The sequence below is a fragment of the Antechinus flavipes genome, chromosome 3 (assembly GCF_016432865.1).
Source record: "Antechinus flavipes isolate AdamAnt ecotype Samford, QLD, Australia chromosome 3, AdamAnt_v2, whole genome shotgun sequence".
NCBI classification, from domain to species: Eukaryota; Metazoa; Chordata; class Mammalia; order Dasyuromorphia; family Dasyuridae; genus Antechinus; species Antechinus flavipes.
The window spans coordinates 231,700,309-231,725,991 of record NC_067400.1 but is presented as its reverse complement, the minus strand read 5'-3'; the positions used below and the strand labels follow the sequence as shown (position 1 = coordinate 231,725,991).

At 32.7% G+C, this 25,683-nt stretch overlaps 1 protein-coding gene across 1 annotated transcript in view; it reads left to right on the top strand.

Annotated features, from left to right (window-relative positions):
• Nucleotides 1-25,683, top strand: part of GABRG3 (gamma-aminobutyric acid type A receptor subunit gamma3) — a 916,890-nt gene that overhangs the window by 469,178 nt on the left and 422,029 nt on the right. Inside the window, exons 4-5 of the mRNA XM_051984649.1 lie at nt 12,829-13,049; nt 15,909-15,991. Coding sequence (XP_051840609.1) covers nt 12,829-13,049; nt 15,909-15,991 — 304 coding nt within the window. The remainder of the gene's footprint in view (nt 1-12,828; nt 13,050-15,908; nt 15,992-25,683) is intronic.

The following is a 25,683-nucleotide window of genomic DNA, read 5'->3' as shown; positions in this document are numbered from 1 at the left end:
TTCATGCCAAGTAGTAGAATTTAAATTAAGACATAAAACAAGATTCTACTTATGATCTTCATCACCATGAAAACAATCCTACCTAGTCAAAAGTCCTTTAAAAGCATATTTGGAGAATTTATGCTATAAGAGGTAATTAATTTTATAAGAACAATGTTAGTCACATGTAGTAATTTAAAACTATTATACAGTCTGATACTTAGGGGAGTTAGTGACTTTTTGGATAAAGCATGAGGTAAGATCATTAACCACTGAACTAGTTCAGTATTTTGAAATAATAGAAAAATCATGCTACAGTAGGAGTTCATAATATTTTGGATATTTGAAAATGCATCATTATATCATAGTAATACAGTGCTAGTATGGGCAATGTTTTCTGAGGGATTTGACAAAGATGAAATTTGATATGCTATTATAACATCAACTATAAAAAAAAAAAAAAAGAACTCTATAATACCATACTCCCAGTTGCTTAACAGTGTACAGTCTCTTTTTCCACATCAGTAAATGGCAGGGTACTTAATAAGGAATCCTTTTTGTAGTTCTATCAAAGCTGCATACAATGAATGTTATATTCATGAGTATGAATTTTTTGTTGTTGTATTAACATCTTCCATACACCACATTAATTCACGGTTTATTTAGAACTCATTATTATTCACATTATTAATTAATATCAAATTATTAAAACAAATTATTTAGGAATCCCCAAAATTTGCAATGATGAATTCTGTCCATAATTAGTTTTCTCCTGTCACTTTTAAATTCAGTATTTTGCCTTTCAAATAAATTATTTGTATATTAGATTTTTTTTAATTTCATAGATATTTATGAATCTGAAAGTGTTGTATATAGTCCAAAAAGCCATTTGGGATTTTTTTTTTTTTTTGGCCATGGAAAAACAATGAATAACTCCATTACAAAAAAAGACTGCTTTTATAATAAAACCAAAAATATCTTTTTTGTGTGTATTTTCTTTCCTCAAATATTTGTTAAATTTAGAAACAATTTAAAGGTCAGAGTAAGCATGTTACACTGTTACCAAGGGGAAGTCTCAGATAAGATCATGAGTAAAAGATATAGTAGGAAAATAGTGTTACCATACAGGAGTAATTTTTGTCTCCGCTGGAAGCAGAATTTGGAAGATACTGCTAATATTTTGTTCCTTTTGCTTTTGCTTCTTTGGTCAATTAAATAATGTCATTCTTGATGGTGTTATTTTGTTTATTGCCACCTATTCTTATATAATCTCTGTAAGAGAGAGCAATGCTGCATATATGGAAAAGTTTTCTTCCCGTGTCATAATGGCAAAAGTAAGAAATTTTAAAAGACAAGATCTCTTAGAATCGCTTTAATAGTCCACACACCCATGTGACAAAATGGACCAATTGAAATGAACAATACTATACTAACATCACTTTATGTTTGGAAGGACATGAATTTCATGTAATGTCAGAGTTAAAACTTTTTTTTTTAACTCCAAATATTTTAATACACATTTCTTTTCTTTTCTTTTTTTTTACTTTTTTATTATTATAGCTTTTTATTTACAAGATAAATGCATAGGTAATTTTACAGCATTTACAATTGCCAAATCTTTTGTTCCAATTTTTCCCCTCCTTCTCCCCACCCCCTCCCCCAGATGGCTGGTTGAGCAATACATGTTAAAAATATTAAAGTATAAATTAAATACAAAATAAGTATACAAATCCAAACAGTTATTTTGCTGTACAAAAAGAATTGGACTCTGAAATAGTGTACAATTAGCCTGTAAAGGAAATAAAAAATGCAGACAGACAAAAATAGAGGGATTGGGAATTCTATGTAATGGTTCATAGTCATCTCCCAGAGTTCTTTTGCTGGGGGTAGCTGGTTCAATTCATTACTGCTCCATTGAAACTGATTTTGTTGCTGAAAACGGCCAGGTCCATCAGAATTGATCATCATATAATATAGCTGTTGAAGTATATAATGATCTCCTACCCCTGCTTATTTCACTCAGCATCAGTTCATGTAAGTCTCTCCAGGCCTTTCTGAAATCAACCTATTGTTTTTTTTCTTACTGAAAAAATAATATTCCATAATATTCATATACCACAATTTATTCAGCCATTCTCCAATTGATGGGCACACTTCATACACATTTCTTAAAGAATCCTGTTTGGAGAGAAAAAAATAAGAGCAAAAGGAAAAAAAAATCATGAGAGAGATAAAACAAACAAACAAACCAAAAAAGAAGTGAACATAACATGTATTGATTCACGTTCACTCTCCTTAGTTCTTTTTCTGGATTCAGATGGCATTTTCTGCCCAAAATCTATTGGAATTACTTTTCATCACTGAACTATTGAGAAGAACCAAGTCTTTCATAGTTGATTATCACAAATTCTTACTGTTATTGTGTACAATATATTACTGGTTCTGCTTTTTTTTCCTCAGCATCACTTCATGTAAATCTTTCCAGGCTTTTCTAAAATCAGATTGCTAATCACTTTTTTTAAAATAATTTTTTATTGATAGAACGCATGCCAGGGTAATTTTTTACAGCATTATCCCTTGCATTCATTTCTGTTCCGATTTTTCCCCTCCCTCCCTCCACCCCTTTCCCCAGATGGCAAAAGTCCTTTACATGTTGAATGGGTTGCAGTATATCCTAGATACAATATATGTGTGCAGAACCAAACAGTTTTCTTGTTGCACAGGGAGAATTGAATTCAGAAGGTATAAATAACCCGGGAGGAAAAACATAAATGCAAGCAGTTTATATTCATTTCCAGTGTTCTTTCTCTGGGTGTAGCTGCTTCTGTCCATCTTTGCTCAATTAAGGCTCTCTTTATCAAAGAGGTCCACTTCCATCAGAATACATCCTCAAACAGTATCATTGTTGAGGTATATAATGATCTCCTGGTTCTGCTCATTTCACTCAGCATCAGTTCATGTAAGTCTTGCCAGTCCTCTCTGTATTCATCCTGCTGGTCGTTCCTTACAGAACAATAATATTCCATAACGTTCATATACCACAATTTACTCAACCATTCTCCAATTGATGGACATCCTTTCATTTTCCAGCTTCTAGCCACTACAAACAGGGCTGCCACAAACATTTTGGCACATACAGGTCCCTTTCCTTTCTTTAGTATCTCTTTGGGGTATAAGCCCAGTAGAAACACTGCTGGATCAAAGGGTATGCACAGCTTGATAACTTTTTGAGCATAGTTCCAAATTGCTCTCCAGAATGGCTGGATATGTTCACAATTCCACCAACAATGTATCAGTGTCCCTGTTTTCCCACATCCCCTCCAACATTCCCCATTATCTTTCCCTGTCATTCTAGCCAATCTGACAGGTGTGTAGTGGTATCTCAGAGTTGTCTTAATTTGCATTTCTCTGATTAATAATGATTTGGAGCATATTTTCATATGTCTATAAATAATTTCAATTTCTTCGTCTGAGAATTGTCTGTTCATATCCTTTGACCATTTATCAATTGGAGAATGGTTTGATTTCTTATAGATTAGGGTCAGTTCTCTATATATTTTGGAAATGAGGCCTTTATCAGAACATTTGACTGTAAAAAGGTTTTCCCAGTTTATTGCTTCCCTTCTAATCTTGTTTGCATTTGTTTTGTTTGTACAAAAACTTTTCAATTTGATATAATCAAAATTTTCTATGTTGTGGTCAATAGTGATCTCTAGTTCTTCTTTGGTCATAAATTCCTCCCTCTTCCACAGGTCTGACAGGTAAACTATCCTTTGCTCTTCCAATTTATTTATCATCTCATTCTTTATGCCTAGATCATGAACCCATTTTGACCTTATCTTGGTGTACGGTGTTAAGTGTGGGTCAATGCCTAGTTTCTGCCATACTGATTTCCAATTTTCCCAGCAATTTTTGTCAAATAATGCATTCTTATCCCAGAAACTGGTGTCTTTGGGTTTGTCAAACACTATATTATTAAAGTTATTGGCTGTTTTGTCCTTTGAACCTAACTTATTCCATTGATCAACTAGTCTATTTCTTAGCCAATACCAGATGGTTTTAGTAACTGCTGCTTTATAATATAATTTTTGATCTGGTACAGCTAGGCCACCTTCATTTGATTTTTTTTTTTTCATTAATTCCCTTGAAATTCTTGACCTTTTGTTTTTCCATGTGAATTTTGTTGTTATTTTTTCTAATTCATCAAAGTAGTTTTTTGGGAGTCTGATTGGTATAGCGCTAAATAAGTAGATTAATTTAGGTAGTATTGTCATCTTTATTATATTTGCTTGCCCAATCCAAGAGCATTTAATATTTTTCCAGTTGGTTAGATCAGACTTAATTTGTGTGGAAAGTGTTTTGTAGTTTTGCTCATAAAGTTTCTGATTTTCCCTTGGCAGATAGATTCCTAAATATTTTATACAAGCAGTAGTTACTTTAAATGGAATTTCTTTTTGTATCTCTAACTGTTGGGTTTTGTTAGTGATATATAAGAATGCTGATGACTTATGTGGGTTTATTTTATATCCTGCAACTTTGCTGAAGGTGTAGATTGTTTCTAATAACTTTTTGGTAAAATCTCTGGGGTTTTCTAAGTATACCATCATATCATCAGCAAAGAGTGATAATTTGGTTTCCTCATTGCCTATTCTTATTCCTTTAATCTCTTTCTCAACTCTTATTGCCAAAGCTAGCATTTCTAATACAATATTAAATAGTACCGGTAATACCTTGTTTTACTCCTGACCTTATTGGGAATGGTTACAATTTGTCCCAGTTACATATAATGCTTACTGCTGGTTTTAAATAGATGCTACTGATTATTTTAAGGAAAAGTCCATTTATTCCTATACTCTCAAGAGTTTTTTAATAGGAATGGATGTTGGATTTCATCAAATGCTTTTTCTGCATCTATTGAGATGATCATATGGTTTTTGTTAATTTGATTATTAACATGGCCAATTATATTGATAGTTTTCCTAATATTGAACCAGCCCTGCATTCCTGGTATAAATCCTACTTGATCATGATGTATTATCCTGGGGATGATTTTCTGTAGTCTTTTTGCTAATATCTTATTTAAGATTTTAGCATCAATATTCATTAGGGAGATTGGTCTATAATTTTCTTTCTCTGTTTTCAACCTACCTGGTTTAGGTATCAGTATCATGTCTGTGTCATAAAAGGAGTTTGGTAGGACTCCCTCATTCCCTATTTTTTCAAATAGTTTATAAAGCATTGGGGCTAATTGTTCTTTGAATGTTTGGTAGAATTCACATGTAAATCCATCTAGTCCTGGGGATTTTTTTTAGGGAGTTGATTAATAGCTTGTTCTATTTCTTTTTCTGAAATGGGACTATTTAAGCAATTTACTTCCTCCTCTGATAATCTGGGAAGCCTATATTTTTGGAAGTAGTCATCCATTTCACTTAGGTTATCAAATTTATTGGCATAAAGTTGGGCAAAGTAACCCCTTATTATTTCTTTAATTTCCTCTTCATCAGTGGAAAGTTCTCATTTTTCATTTTTAAGACTGCCAATTTGATTTCCCTCTCTCCTTTTTCTAATCAGATTTACCAAAGGTTTATCAATTTTATTGGTTTTTTCATAAAACCAACTCTTAGTTTTATTTATTAGTTCAATAGTTTTTTACTTTCTATATTATTAATTTCTCCTTTTAATTTTAGAATTTCAAGTTTAGTAATTGATTGGGGGTTCTTAATTTGGTCTTTTTCTAACTTTTTAAGTTCCAGGCCCAATTCATTGATCTTCTCTTTTTCTATTTTATTCAAGTAAGCCTCTAAGGATATAAAATTTCCCCTTATTACTACTTTGGCTGCATCCCATAAATTTTGATATGATGTCTCATTGTTGTCATTATCTTGAGTGAAATTATTAATTGTGTCTATAATTTGCTGTTTCACCCAATCATTCTTTAAGATGAGATTATTTAGTTTCCAATTACTTTTTGGTCTATTTACACCTAACTTTTTGTTAAATATAGTTTTTATTGCGTTGTGATCTGAAAAAAAAGCATTTATTATTTCTGCCTTCCTGCATTTAATTTTGAGGTCTTTATGTCCTAATATATGGTCAATTTTTGTGTAGGTTCCATGAAGTGCTGAGAAGAAAGTATACTCCTTTCTGTCACCATTCAGTTTTCTCCAGAGATCTATCATACCTAATTTTTCTAATATTCTATTTACCTCTTTAATTTCTTTCTTATTTGTTTTGTGATTTGATTTATCTAAATCCGAGAGTGCAAGATTGAGATCTCCCACTATTATAGTTTTGCTGTCTATTTCTTTTCGCAACTCTCTTAGCTTCTCTTTAAGGAAGTTAGATGCAATACCACTTGGTGCATATATGTTTAATACTGATATTGCTTCATTCTCTATAGTACCCTTAAGCAAGATATAGTTTCCTTCCTTATCTCTTTTAATTAGATCAATCTTTGCTTTTGCTTGATCTGAGAAAAGGATGGCTACCCCTGCTTTTTTGACTTCACCTGAAGCACAATAGATTCTGCTCCAGCCTTTTACCTTTAGTCTATATGTATCTCCCTGTTTTAAATGTGTTTCCTGTAAACAACAGATTGTAGGGTTCTGACTTTTGATCCAGTCTGCTATCCGCCTCCTCTTTATGGGAGAGTTCATCCCATTCACATTTGCAGTTAAAATAACCAATTCTGCATTTCCTTCCATCCTAATATCCCCAGATTATACTTTTCTTTTTCTTGCCCTCCTTCCCTTCTTCCCTATTGGTCCCACTAATGTCGCACAGCTCTCCCTCTTTAGTATCTCTCCCTCCTCCCTTGGAATCCCTTCCCCTTTCTTGTACCCTTCCCTTATTACTCTTTTTCCTTCTCCCTTTTCTTCTCCCACTTTTTAATGAAGTGAGAGAAGAATCTGTGTAAAACAAATATGTCAATTGTTTCCTCTTTGAGCCAACTCTGATGAGAGTAGGATTCACACAATGTTCCTCCCCCTCTCTAAGTTCCCTCATATATGATAGGTTTCCTCATTGTCGCATGTAGTTTCCCTCTTTTTATCTCCCTTCTTCCCTTTTTCTGGCACTATCCCCTTTCCATTTCTACTTCCCTTTTTTATGTTATATCGGTAAAATCAAATTATACATATGATTTTTATGTATATTCACAACAGAAATATAGTTCTCAAGAGTTCCTTTTACCTTTTTCTGCTTCTCTTGATTCCTGTTGTTGAAGATCAAATTTTTTGTTTAAGTCTATTTTTTTCCTTAGAAACAAATGGAATTCCTCTATTTCATTAAATATCTATCTTCTTCCATGGAAAAAAATACTCAGCTTAGCTGGATCATTTATTCTTGGCTGCATTCCAAGTTTTTCTGCCTTTCGGAATATCTGATTCCAGGCCCTTTGATCCTTTAATGTTGAGGCAGCCAGATCTTGTGTGACCCTTATTGTGGCACCTCGGTATTTGAACTCGGTTTTTTTCCTGGCTGCTTGTAAAATTTTTTCTTTAGTCTGGACATTCTGAAGTTTGGCCACAATATTCCTTGGAGTCTTTATTTTAGGGTCTTTTTCAGAAGGTGTTCGATGAATTCTTTCAACGCCTATTTTCCCTTCTGGTTCTATTACTTCTGGGCAGTTCTCTTTGATGATTTCCTGTAAAATAGTATCTAGGCTCTTTTTTTCATCATGATTTTCGGGTAGTCCGATGATCCTCAGGTTATCTCTCCTAGATCTATTTTCCAGATCTGTTGTTTTTCCCAGTAAATATTTGACATTTTTTTCCAATCTTTCATTTTTTTGGTTTTGCTTGACTGATTCTTGATGTCTCAATGAATCAGTCATTTCTATTTGTTCAGTTCTAATTTTTAGTGAGTTATTTTCTTCATTAGCTTTTTTTACTTCTTTTTGTATATGTCCAATTGAGTTGTTTTGCTCTATGGAATTTTTTTCCATTTCACTAATTTTAATTTTTAGTGAGTCCTTTTCTTTTTCCAATTCGCAAACTCTGTTTTTTACCTTTTCCAATTCACATTTCAGGAAGTTTTTTTCTTTTTCCACTTTATCAAATTTTTCTTTTAATGTATTATGTGCCTTTTCTGTACTCTTTTGCATAGCTTCTCTTTCCTTTCCCCATTTTTCTTCTAGCTCTCTTTTAAGGTTTTGAATAGTCTCTTCTAGGAGAGCCTTTTGTATTGGAGACCAACAATCGTCTGGAGATTGTCTGCTATTAGTCTCTTCAGGGTTGAAAAGCTGTTCTCTTTCTGGGTAGAAACTATCAATCGTTCTTTTGATTTTTTTACTCATTTTGTTAAAGCCTGTAAGGTCTGCCTTCAGAGCCAGGAGGTTACCAGCTTCCTCTGCAGAGCAGTGAAAGGTATATGGACGGGGTAGCTGTCCTGTCGACCGGCTACAAAAAGCAGTGAGGTTCTGGAGTGCTCTGGGAAAGAGTTCCCCACCAGAAAGTAACTCAGGCCTGCAGGGCCGGGCTGGGAAAGTGCCTTTCAAAGAACCTCAGTTGTGTGAGATAATGACTGCCCTGGGGCTAGACACTTAGCAGTGAGAGTTTCACTGCCCCAAGCCAAACCCTGCCCTGGGGCTGTGGGTATTAGCAGCTGAGCAGTGAATGGATTTGCAGGGACAGGAAGTGTCAGCCCGGGGAAGCACAGTCTGCTGGGGAAGTTCTATTGCCCCAGGCAGAGCCCCCCACTCTGCCGATCAGAGGCTGCCCAGACTGTGCCCCACTGTCGTGCAGATTAGTAACTGCCCCTGCAAAAGCCCCATACTGCCGGATGTGGCCACAGGGCTGCGGTAAAGTCTGCCTGAGTCACTTCCGGGTTTGAGGGGTTACAGCCAGATCTCGTTAGGTTCTGGTGTTTTTTAGAGGACCCTCTGTTTAAGGTTTTAACTTCTCTGCCAGTTTACTGCTTTGTAATCAAGGTAGAGCAGTTAGCCTATAGCAGAGTGGTCCCTATAACTTCTCTAGCCACAGAGATCACCCCTGCCCCTGGTCTGCTCAGGGCTCTAGCCTCTCGCTGCCTGTGCTAGTCTGTTCCTGGCCCCTCAGGACAAACCTTTCCTGGCGAGCTTCCGGATCGGCTGGTAAGTTGTAGTGCTTCTTATCTTCATGAATTTAAGCAGTGAAAAGTTATTTTTGAGGCTGGATTAAATATTTGGTTATGAGGGTAATGAGAGGAGCTTAGAGAGTCATGTGTGCCTGCTCTGCCATCTTGGCTCCGCCCCTGAAAACACTAATTACTTTTTATAGAATAATAATATTTCATTATCTTCTTATACCATGACTTAGTCAGCCATTCCTCAATTGATGGGAATCTATTCTTTCTTACCATAAAAAAAGCTACGACAAACATTTTCACATGTGGGTGCTTTTACCTTCTTTATGATTTCCTTGGGATGTGCGGACCCAGTAATGGCACTGCTGGGTCAAAGAGTATGCAGTTTTATAGCCCCTTGGGCATAGTTCCAACTTGTTCTCCAGAACAATGGGATCATTTCACAACTCCACCAACAATATATTTTGAATATTTTTTATATAACTGTAGGTAACTTTAATTTCATGATATGAACATTGATCATATCCTTTACCATTTATCAATAATTAAAATTTGATCTGGCTCTTTATATATTTTAGAAATGAGATTTTTATCAGAAATACTGGCTGTAAAGATTTTTTCCCCAGCTTTGTACTTCCTTTTTAACCTTGTTTCTGTTGGTTTTGTTTGTGCAAAAAACTTTTTTTTTAAATTTAATGTAATCAAAGCTGTCCATTTTGCCTTTCATAATGTTCTTTAGTTCCTTGGTTATAAATCTCTTCCTTCTCCAAAGATCTGATAGGTAAATTATCCCTTGTTCTCCTAATTCATTTTTGATATTCTTTATGTCCAAATCATGTATCCATTTTGATATATGTATCTTATTTTGATATGAGGTATGAGATGTAGGTCTAAGACAAGTTTCTGACATATTATTTTTCAGTTTTTCCAACAATTTTTGTCAAATAGTGAGTTCTGGGGGTTTATAGATTGCTATAGGATATGATTATGGTGTTGAGTATATCTAATCTATTCCCCTGATCCACCACTCTATTTCTTAACTAGTACCAAATGGTTTTGATGACTGCTGTTTTATAATACAGTTTTAAACTTGATACTGCTAAGCCACCATCCTTTGTATTTATTTTCATTAATTTCCTTACTCTTCTTGACATTTTGTTCTTCCAAATGAATTTTGTTACTATTTTTCTAGTTCTATAAAATAATTTTGGCAGTTTGGTATAAAAATTAAAATTCTTGAAACTGTCCACCCACTACCAATTTTACAAATGAGGAACTGAGTCCTGAGGGGAAAGTTATTTAATCAGGATCACATTGATAGCTGTCTCAAAATTTCTTCAATAATTTTTGAGTAAGGAGAGTGGTTGAAACATAAAGAGTGGTCCAAAATGAGTTTTTCTACTTTCAATCTCTTTATTTTTTTCAATGAGCAAAGAGTAAAGTGAAATGTATGATGGTAGGTTTCTAAATGCTACACTTGCAACTCCAGGATTTATTCTAATATCAGTCAATACATTTTATAAAATAGCCACTGAATTTCCATGTGAGTTTTGGAAGATTTTTCTGGTACATTTTTTTCTGGTACAGTATGTTTACATCTGTGAAATGAAAAAAAAAAGTGGATTTTTTTGTCTTATTTTTTGAGGAGCCTAATCCTCCTTATAAGAGGCTTTATTCCAATCTGGTGCCTACCTCCATACTTTCTATGAATACTCTCCATATTTAGAATCTTCAATGAATGGAGTTTCTTGTGGTAAAAACTCCCTCAGATTGAGGATCAGAATAAAATTAGACAATTATAGCCTATCAAATATTTAATAAAGGCAAGTTTACTTTCAGCAGATGAAGGAACATTTGTTAAATATACAGTTAATTCAGTGTTGCATGCAAGTCTATACTTGTTTTTCTAAGGTCATTGACATCATCACTTCTTATAGCACAGTAATATTCCAATTCAATCATACATCACCACTGAGTCTTTCATTCTCCATTTGATAAGCATCTCTACAATTTAATAGATTGATTTTCTGCTTTAGTGTTGGCCATTTGGCTAATATGAGATATGAAGTCTCATAGAAGAGGGTTCTATCCCCTCTTGGCTATTTTTGCAGTTAGGCAACTAGAAAACCATATTATGGAACAAAGCCCTAGACTCCTAAAAAATATAAATCATGAGTTTCAAAAACTTTTCAAGAGAAAAAAAATTGAGTATAATATGCTCTCTTGTGGCTTCTTAGTACATCACTATCACCATACCAACACCTACATAGATGCCTGTCATTATTCTAACAATGCACTTCTGTCTTTGTCACTATCTTGTTCATGAAGTTTCAGTGGGGTCACTTTTGTCAGTAAGATGTAATTGTCATTTAAAGCCCTCCCAAAATACTTTTCTAAATCTATTTTATATAATTCTCTTTTGTTTAGTCTAATTTCTAAACAAATTCTTATACTCTTTTTTTTAAAGAATGTTCCATGACTCCTTCTTGTGATTTTACATAAGGCCGTTATTCCTCTACTCTGTTGCCTTTTGGAATTTCAAAAATCCCCATTCAAAATTTCAAATCTTTATTGGAATCCAAATCTCATTTTGGAATTTCAATTCTCCTTTAGGAAATCTTCATTCAAGTGTCATGTCTAGTGCTACATCCTCCAAAAGAATTTTCCTGATGGTGCCAATTTTCAGTGTCCCCAGTATTTTTTTTTCCTCTTAGTTTACTTATCAGTGTACATACTTCTTTCCCAAAGTTAAATTTTAACATCTAGTGGGAAAGGACAGTTTCGTTTTTGACTTTTGTACCCAAATCCAAATACAAATCCCAGCACATATGAAACAACAAAAGCTTGTTAAATTAAGTTGAATTGTATTATACCCTTGATTTGTGAACTCTTTCTGCCAATGCAGTTTGCAACCCATCTGTGACTCAACATATTCCTTCTATTAAGGAGGTTAAGTTATTTTCCCATTATCATATAGCTTTGGCCAGCTATTGAAATAATAAGTTATATTTGTAAAAAATTGATTTTTTAAAAAAGATTGGTCATATGAGCCTACAAAAATCAAAAGTTTACTAATCTATTCACATTGTTTAGAGCCATTTAGCATAAATCATATAGGAAAGGGTGAGAATAGGTCCAGAACCTTAAATCATACCATCTCACCATTGTAATTAGAGGCTACCTTATTAGCATATTAATAAAGTTCCTTTCATGTCTGAGTACTTGCTAAGGGGGGAAAAGAGGAGGCAATGAGAGGTATCATCTAGAAAGAATAATAATGAATTTGCATCTATAATAGTACAAAATGCTGTTATAATCTTTCTGCTTAGGGCTAAACATACAAAAGGATATCTAAGTGACAGGGTGAAAATGAAGCAATTAATGTTCTGGAAGAGTAAATGCTGTTCTATTTAACTCCATTTGCCTGCTCTTAGCTCATTTATTTTTCCAAAGATTATCTTCAGTGCTCTCTGAATTTTAAAATTTATACACTTGTCATTATACAGAGATGCAAAGAAACCACTGTTCACAAAGTTGTGGAATAAATATTATATGTTGCATATTGCATTATTATAAAGTTATAAAGTTCTGATTTCTCTGAGATAAGCATTCAGATCATAAATAATAAACTAAAAAAAGGAATAAATAAATGTGATTCCAAAAATTAGAAAAAATAGAAATGTGAAAAAGGGAGAATGCATAGAAAGGGTGAGCTTTAAGATAAACAGGAGATATTAGAAAAAGCTATTAGTAATTTATCTGCTTTCTTTTTTGTTTTCTTGCCAGGAATACCAAATTGACATATTTTTTGCTCAGACTTGGACAGACAGTCGCCTTCGATTCAATAGCACAATGAAAATACTAACTCTGAACAGCAATATGGTTGGGTTAATCTGGATTCCAGATACCATCTTCCGGAACTCGAAAACTGCAGAAGCTCACTGGATTACCACTCCTAACCAACTCCTTAGAATATGGAATGATGGGAAAATATTGTATACTTTAAGGTAAGAGTACATCTACTCAGTTGGTAACATTAGAAATAAAAATTTCCTTTATTGCCATTCAATTTTATTTAGGGTTATTAAATTAGAATGCAATAGTGCCCCCATTTTGAAATTTCATCACTTTTGGATGTTTTGCACAATTATATATGAAAATATTCCAGTGGTCCCAATGCTAAGTATACAATATGAAAGATGGAAATCCAAGAAAATGATCTTCATGCTTATTGCCTTGTTCACATATTAACTGTAAGAAGGTTTTTTGTTTTTAATTAGAATGATGCAATATTCTGGAAGGCATGGTGTAGAGGACAATTACTGAAAACTAAGAGAAAGAGAGAGAGAGAGAGAGAGAGAGAGAGAGAGAGAGAGAGAGAGAGAAAGAGAGAGAGAGAGAGAATTATTTGTTTTACACAACTAAAATGAATATAGAATCTAATGGGAAGAATGTTTACTAAGTGTGCCTAGGTCTTGGTACATAAGAGAAAATCAGTTCAATAAATCAAAGGCTGACCAAATAAAATGAATTACAATTCTTTAAATGTCAAAAACATTTTCTTTAAAAAATTATATTATATATACATGCTTGACGATATGAATATATCCTTAATTTTTACTTCTTGTATAATACCTCCCTCCCAAATGGAAATGCTATCATTTTACTAAGTCTAATTTACATGCAAACAATAATATAGCACTATTCAGATTTTTTATTTGAAGACTGTAACAAAGGCTTTCTAAAATAACACATAAGTGATCCCTTTTTAACACTTTTACTTAATTCAGGAGAGGTATTGCAGTTCCACTATAATGAAATCTTCTCCTTCCTTCACTTATTAATAAAGGTCCTTGAAGGCATGTCTGATTAGTAAGCACATCCCAAAATGAATCACTAGCTATCAAGATGTGGATCTTTCTCTAACTGATCACATGATGACAAAAGATAACTGAAGTTATCATGGGAAATAGTTGTGTAAATGGACTGATAGCTACATTCTCAACTCTTAAATGATCATTCAGTGGCCCTAAAACAGATGTTAGTCAACTTTGCCTCTTAGTTTTGACTTTTTGGTTAGATTTTCCAGGAGATTTTAGTATTTGTGACACTAATATTTTTTTTTTTTTTTTTTTTTTTTTTTTTTTTTTTGCTTTAAGCTTTGCTTACATATGGATATCATATTGGTGAAAGCAAATCGGTGAAAATTCTGACAGCTTATGATATCAAGTTGGCAACTATTTATTCATGTCTTTTCTGGTGTGGATCTATCATTATGCTTAAGGATTTAAGGCTAGAGACTTTTGTTTGTTACCTAATCAAAAGGTACAAGGAAATTACAGTACACAGAAGGGAAAATCTGAAGGGATCAAACTTCTAATTGTATGTTGCTGCCAACAGAATTTCAGGGTTCTGAAGCTTGATGAAAGGGAGATTAGTGGTGCTACCTTACAAATGACACTTCTCTAAGACTGGATGGTCTTGAAAAAAATTTCAAAGTGGCTTATGACCATGGTAGGCAGCATGTTGTAGAGGAAAGAATATCACCTCTAGAGCAAAAAGACTTGGGAGTGATGACCAAACCCAGGATCATTTACCACCTATGTGATGATTCATAAGTTACTTTATGTACTGCAACCTCAGGTTCAACTGTCAATATGATTAGATAGATAATCTCTAAGGTCCTATCTAGTTCTAATATCATGAAATGTGCTCCTTACAAAATGGTCAGAAAATGGGGAAAAATCCATAAAATCATTTCTATGTCTGTTAATAGTATCAGAATGAAGACATGGCTTTCCTGATACAAAAAAGCAAAAATTCTAAATGCTACTTTTTAGAGCACACAATTAGAACTAAGTTTTATACCTTTGCTCCCTTAATTCTTTACTCCTTCCCTGCAGAAAATGCAAACCATGTAAAACTTAATGGTTTCTCAGTCATTAACTTATTTAAGATTAGCTATGATATCTTCCTTTTTGGAGGTTTTAATAAAATATTCTTAGAGGCAATCTTACTTATTGATGCAAAATCATATAGATATCTATATTCATTTTTGTATTTGAGTCTTCCTTGTGAAATAAGCTGAATATATTCCTCCATCCTCTAATATCTCTCAACTTTTTTTTTTTAATTGGTCCAACGGAGAGACAGAAAGGTTTTGTAGATCTATGATTTCATCAACTCAGGGAATTCCTGATATGATAATTCTTAACACAGATGTTCAGCTCTTCTCTCATTTAGTGTTAATTCTAAATCTTAGTGAGTTGTATAAAGGACTAAGAAGTAAAATTGATTGGCCCTCATCACATAACAAAAAAAGTTTCACAGGTAGGACTTCACCCCTTGTCTATTTGTATCCAAGTATAATCCTCTTTTTCCTATGTCATTCTTTTTCTTTTTTTAATAATTATTTTTAATTAAAATGAATCTAAAAGGGTTTATGCAAATGAGTGGAGGGGATGATATTCTTAACAAGGCACATAAATCATATTGAAGACATATATGGGCAATTTAAAATTCAGACACATGAATATTTTGAACAAAAGTAACAAAAATATTTGATTGAATTTGATCTAATTTGGGGGTGTTGTTGTTGTTAGTGGTGGTGATGGTATTGACACTTTTTTTTAAACTAGGCATTTGAGTTTCCTAATTAGTTAGCAAATTATTTAACCTTTGCTGATAGTACAAAAAAAGGGCCTGAGGACTGGTGTTAAATGAAATACTGTCAGTTTGCATCAGGTGGCTACAAAGATTGTAAATTACACATTGTTGTATTCCTGGACATAAGTAGTTCCCAACAAATCTTGTGAACAGTGTCCTAATGTGTGTGGCCATAAAAGTGATACCTAGATTTTTCATAGGCTTACCATCAATGCGGAATGCCAGTTGCAGCTTCATAATTTTCCAATGGATGAACATTCGTGTCCACTGATATTCTCCAGCTGTAAGTACTGTCTTCATTTTTGAGACTGTCTTAACCTTGAATATACACAATAATATGTATTTCTAATTTATAGTAAGTTGTGAGGTTATAAAATTTTCCTCTAATATGGACAGCTGATGTTAATTAGTGCTTCCCAAAGGTGTAATTTTCACTTCAATATTATAATTCAAAGAGAGTTCTTTGATAAACTTGAGAGGCATCCCATCAGCCAATTTTTATTTTTTATTTTATTTTTTTAAGTTTATTTATTTTATAATAACTTTTTATTGACAGAACCCATGCCAGGATAATTTTTTACAACATCATCCCTTGCACTCACTTCTGTTCCGACTTTTCCCCTACCTCTCTCCATCCCCTCCCCTAGATGGCAAGCAGTCCTATATATGTTAAATATGTTGCAGTATATCCTAGATACAATATATGTATGCAGAATCGAACAGTTCTCTTGTTGCACAGGGAGAATGGGATTCAGAAGGTAAAAATAATGCAGGAAGAAAGACAAAAATGCAAATAGTTTACATTCATTTCCCAGTGTTCTTTCTTTGGGTATAGCTGCTTCTGTCCATCATTGATCAATTGAAACCATCAGCCATTTTTTAGAAGTTTACCTTAGAAGTGTTTTTAAGAAAGAAAAAGAAAAATGCTTTTTTAAATTGCAATGTATCACATTGACCTATGTGAAACATTCAGATATTTATATATTAATAAGAAAGGAAAGTAAAAGTTTTTGTCAGGTAAGAGGTAAAAATTCTGTTTCAAATATGAATAACTTTGCTTCAATTAAAAATTTATAGTGTTACCACATGCAATCACAGCTCACTCAGCCTTTGGTCATTTTGTATGGATTTGTATTGTTTATGATTATATCTATCAATATTTCTGTAAGTAAAAGGTTTTGACAGAATTGTTAGTCATGCATTTGCATCTGACAAGAATTCTTTTTAGAACAGTTTAGAACTGTTTAGAACAGTTAGAACAGAACTAAAACAGTTTAGAACCATACAGTAAGAATATCCACAGAAGATAAGACAGAATAGCCTAATTCAGTTATTATATGTTATAAATTATCTCTTACCAATGTTTGGCAAAACAAATGGGACAAGTGAGATGTCATTGTTTAGAAAGGCAGGTTTTTTTGATCAATGTATGTTGCATATTTCAATTGGTGTTGGTTGTGATAACTACAGTGTGAATCAGAAGAAATTTGTATGGATTACAGTCAATCAAATTGCCAACAGAGCTGACTTAATGAACAAATTGTTCTTTTGCATTAATAAAAAACCTGGACTAGAACAGCAAAACCTCCAAGGGAGATGATTTTTAGTTCTTGCCCTAATAGTTTCCTGATTGGATCAATCAGACCAAAAAAAAAAAAGGTGGGTGAGGGGGAAGAGAAAACATATATTTTACAGGACTTTTTTTTTTTTTTGGAGAAAAGGAAAAAAATACATTACTGATTATCTCCTAGTCTGGATGAGAATATCCAAATATGAAAGACAATTAGCTGATAATAAAGCTTAAATCATGTATACATAAAATCTTTTCTTATCTTTAAGGTAAGCCATGATACTCATCAAATAGAAACAAAGAGAAGCAATATATAATAAATACAAGAGAAGCTGATCATTTCAAGTATGACAAATCTCTCACATTACATTAGAGAGCATGTTTAACAAGTATAATCAAGAGAAAATAGCAGGTTGCTTAAGACTCCTCTGAGTATGTTTGTTTAATTTTAATATATCACTCTGAATGACGAGTGAGTTTATTAAGAACTTGCTATAAATTTTCTTGCCATATTTATAAAAATTAATGAATTGATTGAGAAAATATATCAGAACCTGTTTGCTTATGTTGAACATGAATTAATTTTCATTTAAATTCCTTACAATGGAGAGTGGTGATTTATTCATTTACTCCATTTAGGATTTCTTAGTTACCTTCATTAAAAAGAGATCAAATAAAATACAAACCCAAACTCAAAACGTAATAATAGAATGTATCTGTGTGAGTTTGTGTGTGTGTGAATTCATAACTTCTGGATCTTAAACTCTGCCAGCTAAGCTAATCAAAATCATCAAGAAGATGCTTACAAAATCATTTGTCCTGCCCAAGTGATTTTTTGAGTTTTACTTAACTATAAAATGCTAAAAGCCATAAAACTTAAAATGGTAACTTGTTACAATGTTGAATGGAATTTATTTCGAGGGACCATTACTTCACAACACATTAAAAGAATCAACACTATCTTCACCCTCATGGTTCCGTCATAACAAGTGTCAGGGAATGCAGGAAATCCCAGTGACTTAATTAAGTGGCAACCTCAAGGACACCTTGGGGCTAATTCCCATTTTGTTTTTGTTTTTGTTTTTTTGACTTATGAGTTCCCCAATTAAAGTTATTGAGGGTTACAACAAGGCAGTGACACAATTCAGTCATCTACTTCTAGATCTAGAAGATAGCCTCAAACAATCTAGTCCAGATTCTTCATTTTGTAAATAAGGAAACTGAAATCCAGAGAAATAATTGACTGGTACAAGTTTAAACAACCATAAATATGAAGGGAAGGATTTGAATGCAGGTCCTCAGATTATAAAATCAGTGAATGCTCTTTCTACTCATAATACAAGTACATTATCACTTCACTTATTTCTTTCTTTCTCTGATCAGTTTCTTAGAGATAATATCTAGAACCATTTCTCATCCTCAGGTCAGTGTTGTAAATATGCTGTAGTATGTTGCATATTGTACAGGTCCATAATAAGCAATTTTCAAACAAGATGCAGAATAAACAAATACTCTTCTTGTGAGACAGTTTGATGTTGCCTAAGGAACACAGGAACAATGGCTCCTATATTCACCTATATTTACACTTACTATACATGCAATCATGTGCTAGTCTCTTTGAGTCTTAATTTTCTGATGTATTAAAATAGAACTTTTAATAATGTAGTCCTTATATCAAATATAGGTGAATATCAAGGAATTGTGAATAACGTGCCACATAATTAGCACTGCATGGTGGAAAGAGTTTAAGACTTTGGTTCAAATTTCTTTTCTAAAAAATATTTGTTGTTGTTTGTTCTTCATTCTTGAAGATGGCCATGACATTTAGAAAGTGATGCCATGACCTGCAAGTGAAATGGATTTAAGGGAGGGAGGCTGTGCAAGGTAAATTGCCTCACCTTCCCTTCCACAGCCATCAGGGTCCAGGAATACACCAGGAGATGGTCCTAGATGCAATGGGAGACCTTGGCCTTTTTAATCTAAGGTGTTCAACAGGTCCCAGTTTGACCGAGGCTTCATCCATGCCCTGTTAAGACATCATCTTCCTAGTATCTTGATCTTCTTTGAGAATAAAGGAAAATAATAATCATTGTGAGTATAGCTCACCCACAAACTGAAATGACTATTTAACTCCCTTACCAAGGACAAGATATTAACCTTTCTCTATATCCCAGTTTCCAACCTAACAAAATAAAATTGATAAAAATGTCTGAAGTATTAAAATCAAGGAGTTAATGCAAGGTAACCATTAGGATATCAATTCCACATGTGAAGTCATATAAAACTGCAAGAATTAATTGAGATAATTTAAACAATTATGTGTCTTGAAGGGCTATATAAATGTTATTTAATAACAATTACTACTATTTCATTTTACATATTCCTCAGAAAATAATGGTTTAAAATTGATCTTAGTTATTTTTAAAGCACCACTAGTTTATTTTCCCCCTTCTTTATTTTATTTATTTTGAAAATTCATTTCTAAAATTTTGAATTCTGATTTCTATCCCTGTCTTCATATCTGCTCTCATCAATTAAAAAGATAAGTACTGGGGTATCAATTCCACATGTGAAATCATACAAAATATATTCCCATATTTGTTGTTGTGATTCCGTCTTTTCAGATATTTTTGGCTCTTTGTAAGTTCATTTGGAGTTTTCTTGACAAAGATACTATAGGGGTCTGTCATTTCCTTCTCTTCATCATTTTACAGATGATGAAACTGAGGCAAACAGATTGAGGTGACATCCATAGGGTTACACAACTAGTAACTGAAGCCCAGTTTGAACTCAGGCCCACCTGCCTCCAGATCCATTGCTCTATCCACTGGACCCCATATCTGCTCCATTTTCATATTTACCATGTTGCTAAAAGGAAGAAAGAAAAGAAGGAAGGGAGAGGGTGGGGGGAAAGGGAAAGAAAGAAAAAAAGAAAAAGAAAGATGGAGAAAGAAACAGAGGATGGAAGAAAGAGACAAAGAAAAGAAAGGAAAAAGAAAAAAAAAACTGATGCTTAAATCTATACTCAGAGTTCATAAGCATTTTTCACCATGTTAGAAGTTTTACCAGGTTGTTGGAAGTGTCTTGGATGATAGTGCTGATTAGAGTACTTAAATCTTTCACAGTTGATCATCATTGCAATATTGTTGCTCAATGTTTTCCTGGTTTTGCTCACTTTATTTGCTTCAGTTCATACAAGTCTTCTCAGATTTTTCTGAAACTACTTTCCTTGTCATTTCTTACAGGGCAACAGGATTATATTACAATTACATATGACAATGTATTTAACCATTCCCAAATTGATGGGAATTCCCTAAATTTCCATTTTATGCTATCACAAAGAGAACTACTGTAAATAGTTTTGTATATAGAGATCTTTTTCTTATTTTCTTTGATTTCATTAGGATACAGGTGTACTAGTTTTATTGCTATGTTAAAGGGTATGTATATAAGTCCTTTGGACATAGTTTCAAATTGCTTTCTACAATGGTTGGACCAGTTCACAATTTCACCAACAGTATATCAGTGTCCTAATTTTGTCTCATCCCCTCAAATGTTTGTCATTTATTGTTGGAATCCTTACAAAGTGTAAAGTGATTAGAGTTGATAGAGACAATAATTATCTAATTTAGTATGGTTCAGTATGATTGATCTGATCTTACAAGGAGATGTTATGGGCCAGAAGAAAGAAGGTACTAAGTGGAACTGAGAAACAATGCTTGTGTTCACACCTTTAGAGAGCTCATATAAGCAAGAAGCTCTTAGGGCCAGAGAGCACTCTGGGAGGAAACCCATTATGCCACTCTCGGATCTCACAATCCCACTCTCAGAGAAGGCGCATAAATAGAGCTTCAATGAGCCAGTCAAGTGAGTTCAGCTGAAAAGATTGAAAGGGGAGCGTCAGTCAGTTCAGAGAAAAGCCCTCTCTCGGAGGCAAGAGAGATTCATTCCAACTTTCACCTTGGTGCTGTCTGGAGGCTGGAGAAAGCAGAAGCAAAGAACAAACTGCAAGAGCTCTTGGAACCAAGTAGGAAGATAGGCCTCTAAGAAAAACTAACCAGGCTATTTTGGAAGGAGAAAATAAACATTTGCATTTTATCAGCTGGCTGCATTTTGGAGTGATTGTTTCTTTTAACTAAAACTAAGGCTGCCTCCAGAAAACCTCCCCAAGAAACCTGCTCCCAGAGAGAACTATTATATTTTAAAGAAAAAGAACACCACAATTTATTTTTTTTGTCATTAATCTATTAAGTGTAAGGTAGTATTTCAGAGTTGTTTTAATTTGCATTTCTCTAATCAATAGGGAGTTATACTATAGATAGCTTTGATTACTTCATCTGAAAAAATGCCTTTAATTTTTTATCATTTGACAAATGGTTCATTTTTTTAATATAAATTTTTTCATTTTTCTAAATGTTTGAGACATGAAATCTTCATCAGAAAAAACTTGCTCTAAGCCCTGTCCTCTGCCCCAGTTTCTTGCTTTCCTTTTGGCTTTAGCTGCATTGGATTTCTTTGTGCAATAATTTTTAATTTCATATTATCAAAATGTTCCATTTTACTTCTTACAATCATCTATATCTCTTGTTTAGTCATAAACTCTTCCATTATGATAGGCACATTTTTTCCATGCTCCTTAATATACTTATTATATCATTTTTAAGGTAGAAATTATTTGCTCATTTTAAATTTTGGTTAATGATATGAGAAGTTGAAATATGCCTAGTTCCTGCCAAATTACTTTATAATTTTCCTTGAACATTTCTTTCTTACGTGAAGTTTTTATCCTTGAGTCATTTTACTATATTAGTGTATATTACTATAGTACTTTACTACTATGTTTTGTATACCTTATTTTTCTACTAATTTATAACTCTATTTCCTAAATGATATCAGATTATTTTGCCACTTTATAATATAGGTTAACATCTGGTGCTGCTAAGCTACCTTCCTTCATATTTATTTTCATTGATTTATTTGGATATTTTTGACATTTTGTTCTTTCAGATGAATTTTATTCCTTCATTTTCCTAGTTCACAAAATAATTATTTAATAGTTTAATGAGTATGACACTGAATAAATACATTTACTTAAGTAGAATGATCACTTTTATTATATTGGCTTGGCTTGGCTTATCCATAAGTAATATTTAGATTGGTCATTATTCGTATGAAAAGTGTTTTATAATTATGTTGATATAGATTCTGGATTTACCTTGATAGATAGATTCCCAAGTATTTTATATTTTCTAGTGATTTCAAATGAAATTTCTTTTTCTATCTTTTCCTGTTAGGTTTGCTCAGTAATATAGTCAAATGCTGGTGATTTATGCGGCTTTATTGTATACATTGCAACTTCACTGAAGTTGTTCATAGTTTTTTTTTTTTTTTTTTTTAATTAAAGCTTTTAAAAAAAATTTCAAAACATATGCATGGACAAGTTTTTTCAGTTTTAACAAAATTTTAGTTTGTTTTCTAGAGTTCTCAAAGCATCTTCATATTGTATGAGAAATGTGAGATTTTTGTTTTCTTTTTATCTGTAATTATTCCTTTGATTTCTTTTTCTTGTCTTACTATTACCACAGCAAGATTTTTAATGCAATATTGAAGAATAGCAATCACATCTTTACTTTACCCTTGATCTTATTGGGATATCATCTAGTTTATCGAAATCACAAACAATGCTTGCTCTTGATTTTAGCTATGTACTACTTATGATTTTTAAGAAAGGTTCCATTTATTCATTAGTTCCTTAATGTTTGACTTAGCATGGGTATTTGTATTTGTAAAACAAACAAACAAACAAAAAACATATGGATTGATATAATCATTTGATTGTTATTTTTATTACAGATAAAGTTAATTGTGCCTATAGTTTTCCTATTCAACCAATCCTGCATTTCTGATATAAATTTCATCTATCATAAGATATGCTCTTATTTGATATTTTGCTGCAATCTCTTTTGTAGTATATTATTTATACTTTTTTCATCAATATTCATTGGGGAAACTGGCTTATAGTTTTCTTTCACTAGTTTGGTAAAACTATCACTTTTGATGTGAAAACACAAAACTTTTTACTAATTGATATGCATACGCATTCATTTATTTGTTTATTTATTAAGTATTTTTTAATTAAAAATTTTTATTTACAAATATATTCATGGGTAATTTTTCAACATTGACCCTTGAAAAACCTTGTGTTCCAAATTTTCCCCCCTCCTTTCTCCACCCTCTCCCCTAGACGGCAGGTAACCCAATACATGTTAAATATGTTAAAATGTATGTTAAATCCAATATATGTATACATATTTATATAGTCATCTTGTTGCACAAGAAAAAAAATAAATCAAGAAGGGAAAAAAAAAAAACTGAGAAAGAAACCAAAATGCAAGCAAACAACAACAGAAAGAGTGAAAATGCTATGTTGTGGTCCACACTCAGCTCTCACAGTCCTCTCTCTCTGTGTAGATGGCTCTTTTCATTACAAGATTATTGAAACTGGCCTCAATCTTCTAATTGTTGGAAAGAGCCACATCCATCAGAATTGATCATCATATAATCTTGTTGTTACCATGCACAATGATCTCCAAGTTCTACTCATTTCATCTTAGCATCTCAGTTCATGTAAGTCTCTCCAGGCCTCTGAAATCATTTTGTGTTTCTTACAGAACAATAATATTCTATTACATTCATACACCATAACTTATTCAGTCATTCTCCACTTGGTGGACATCCACTCAGTTTCCAGTTTCTTGCCACTACAAAAAGAGCTGCCACAAACATTTTTGCACATACAGGTCCCTTTTTCTCCTTTAAGATCTCTTTGGGATATAACCCCAGTAGTAACACTGCTGGATCAAAGATTATGCACAGTTTAATAACTTTTTGAGCATAATTCCAAATTGCTCTCCAGAATGGCTGGATGTGTTCACAATTCCACCAACAATGTATTAGTGATCCAAGCTTTCCCACATCCCCTCCAGCATTAGTCATTATCTTTTTCCTGTAATCTTAACCAATTTGAGAGGTGTTGCAAATCATTTAATAGTTAATCCCAGTTTAATAGCTGAAAAGAGATCTAGGTGAAATTTCTGGCTTAATTAATAATCTCCTCTATCAACCACGGTAAATCATTGCACTTTTCCATACTTTGTTTCTAACACACCACAGTGGGATAAATTAACTGGAAAATAATTTGACTAAAGCAATAAACTTAAAAGAAATATTTCATCCTTGGTTTTTAGCAGGGACAAAAAGCTGTACAGTGTTTTTCTAAGAAGCACATTACAAATTTTATCAGTGGATCCATTGTGATTAAATTGAAATTTCCTTAATCTTTTACATATGCAGTGATATAACCAATTCATTTTTGTTTATTCTGTGCAATACCTTTCTTTATGTTATCAAAGTTACCAAAAGTTCTTAGAGAAAAATTAAGTCACATAGCTAGAATATTCTGTATTATATATTTATTTTGTAAAAAATACTTATGTATTCTTATTAGTAGAAAGTAAATTAATAGTTTAGAAGATTTTCAGCATTATTTTGGAGCATTTTTAGTTTTGCATAAGTGATTGAGAAACTAAATTTAGCTTCATGATCCAATCATATTTAATTAACATACAACTACACTGAATCTCAACCCACCTTTAAGGAAACTGTTATATCATTGTGCATAACACAATTCTATTGAAATATATTCAAAAAGGATAGAGCAGGAAAAATAAAATAAACATATTTAAAATATATTTTTTAAGGTTCTTATGTAAACACATAAGACTATGTGAGACAAACAAAACAATTTGAGGCAAATTAACATTTACATCTGTATGGGCTTCAAAAGCAAGCAATTAAGCATCAAAAGCAAGTTAAATAAAAAGAAGTTTTCTTCTTGGAAAAAGTACAATTATAAATACTGTATATATTGAACTTGTGAACTCAGGGAGTAAGTTATTCTGATTAAAAATGGAGATATTTAAAATCCCACATCAAGAGGATATGTAACAAGAAAAGGAAATGGGATGTTACTGCAATGAGTTTTGTTTGTGTATATGTGTGTGTATATATACATACACACATACACACACACAACACATACACATACACACATACATATACATACATAATTTCAAAAAATCAGTGGAAAAGTCCCCAAAACATTAAGAAGACTTATTCCAATTTTGTGTGAAAATGTAGCCAAAAACCATACTGAATGAAAAGAAACAGAAAGATAATATTGAGTAATATTTTTAAAGTATCCAATCAATAAGGTTATAGACATGTTTCATATTGAAGGAAACTAAACTATAGAATATATTTATTTTAAACATAAATTCAGTGGATAATTTCATGTTGTCATGCATAAAAGTGAATTGTATGCCACTTGACACATAATTAAAATG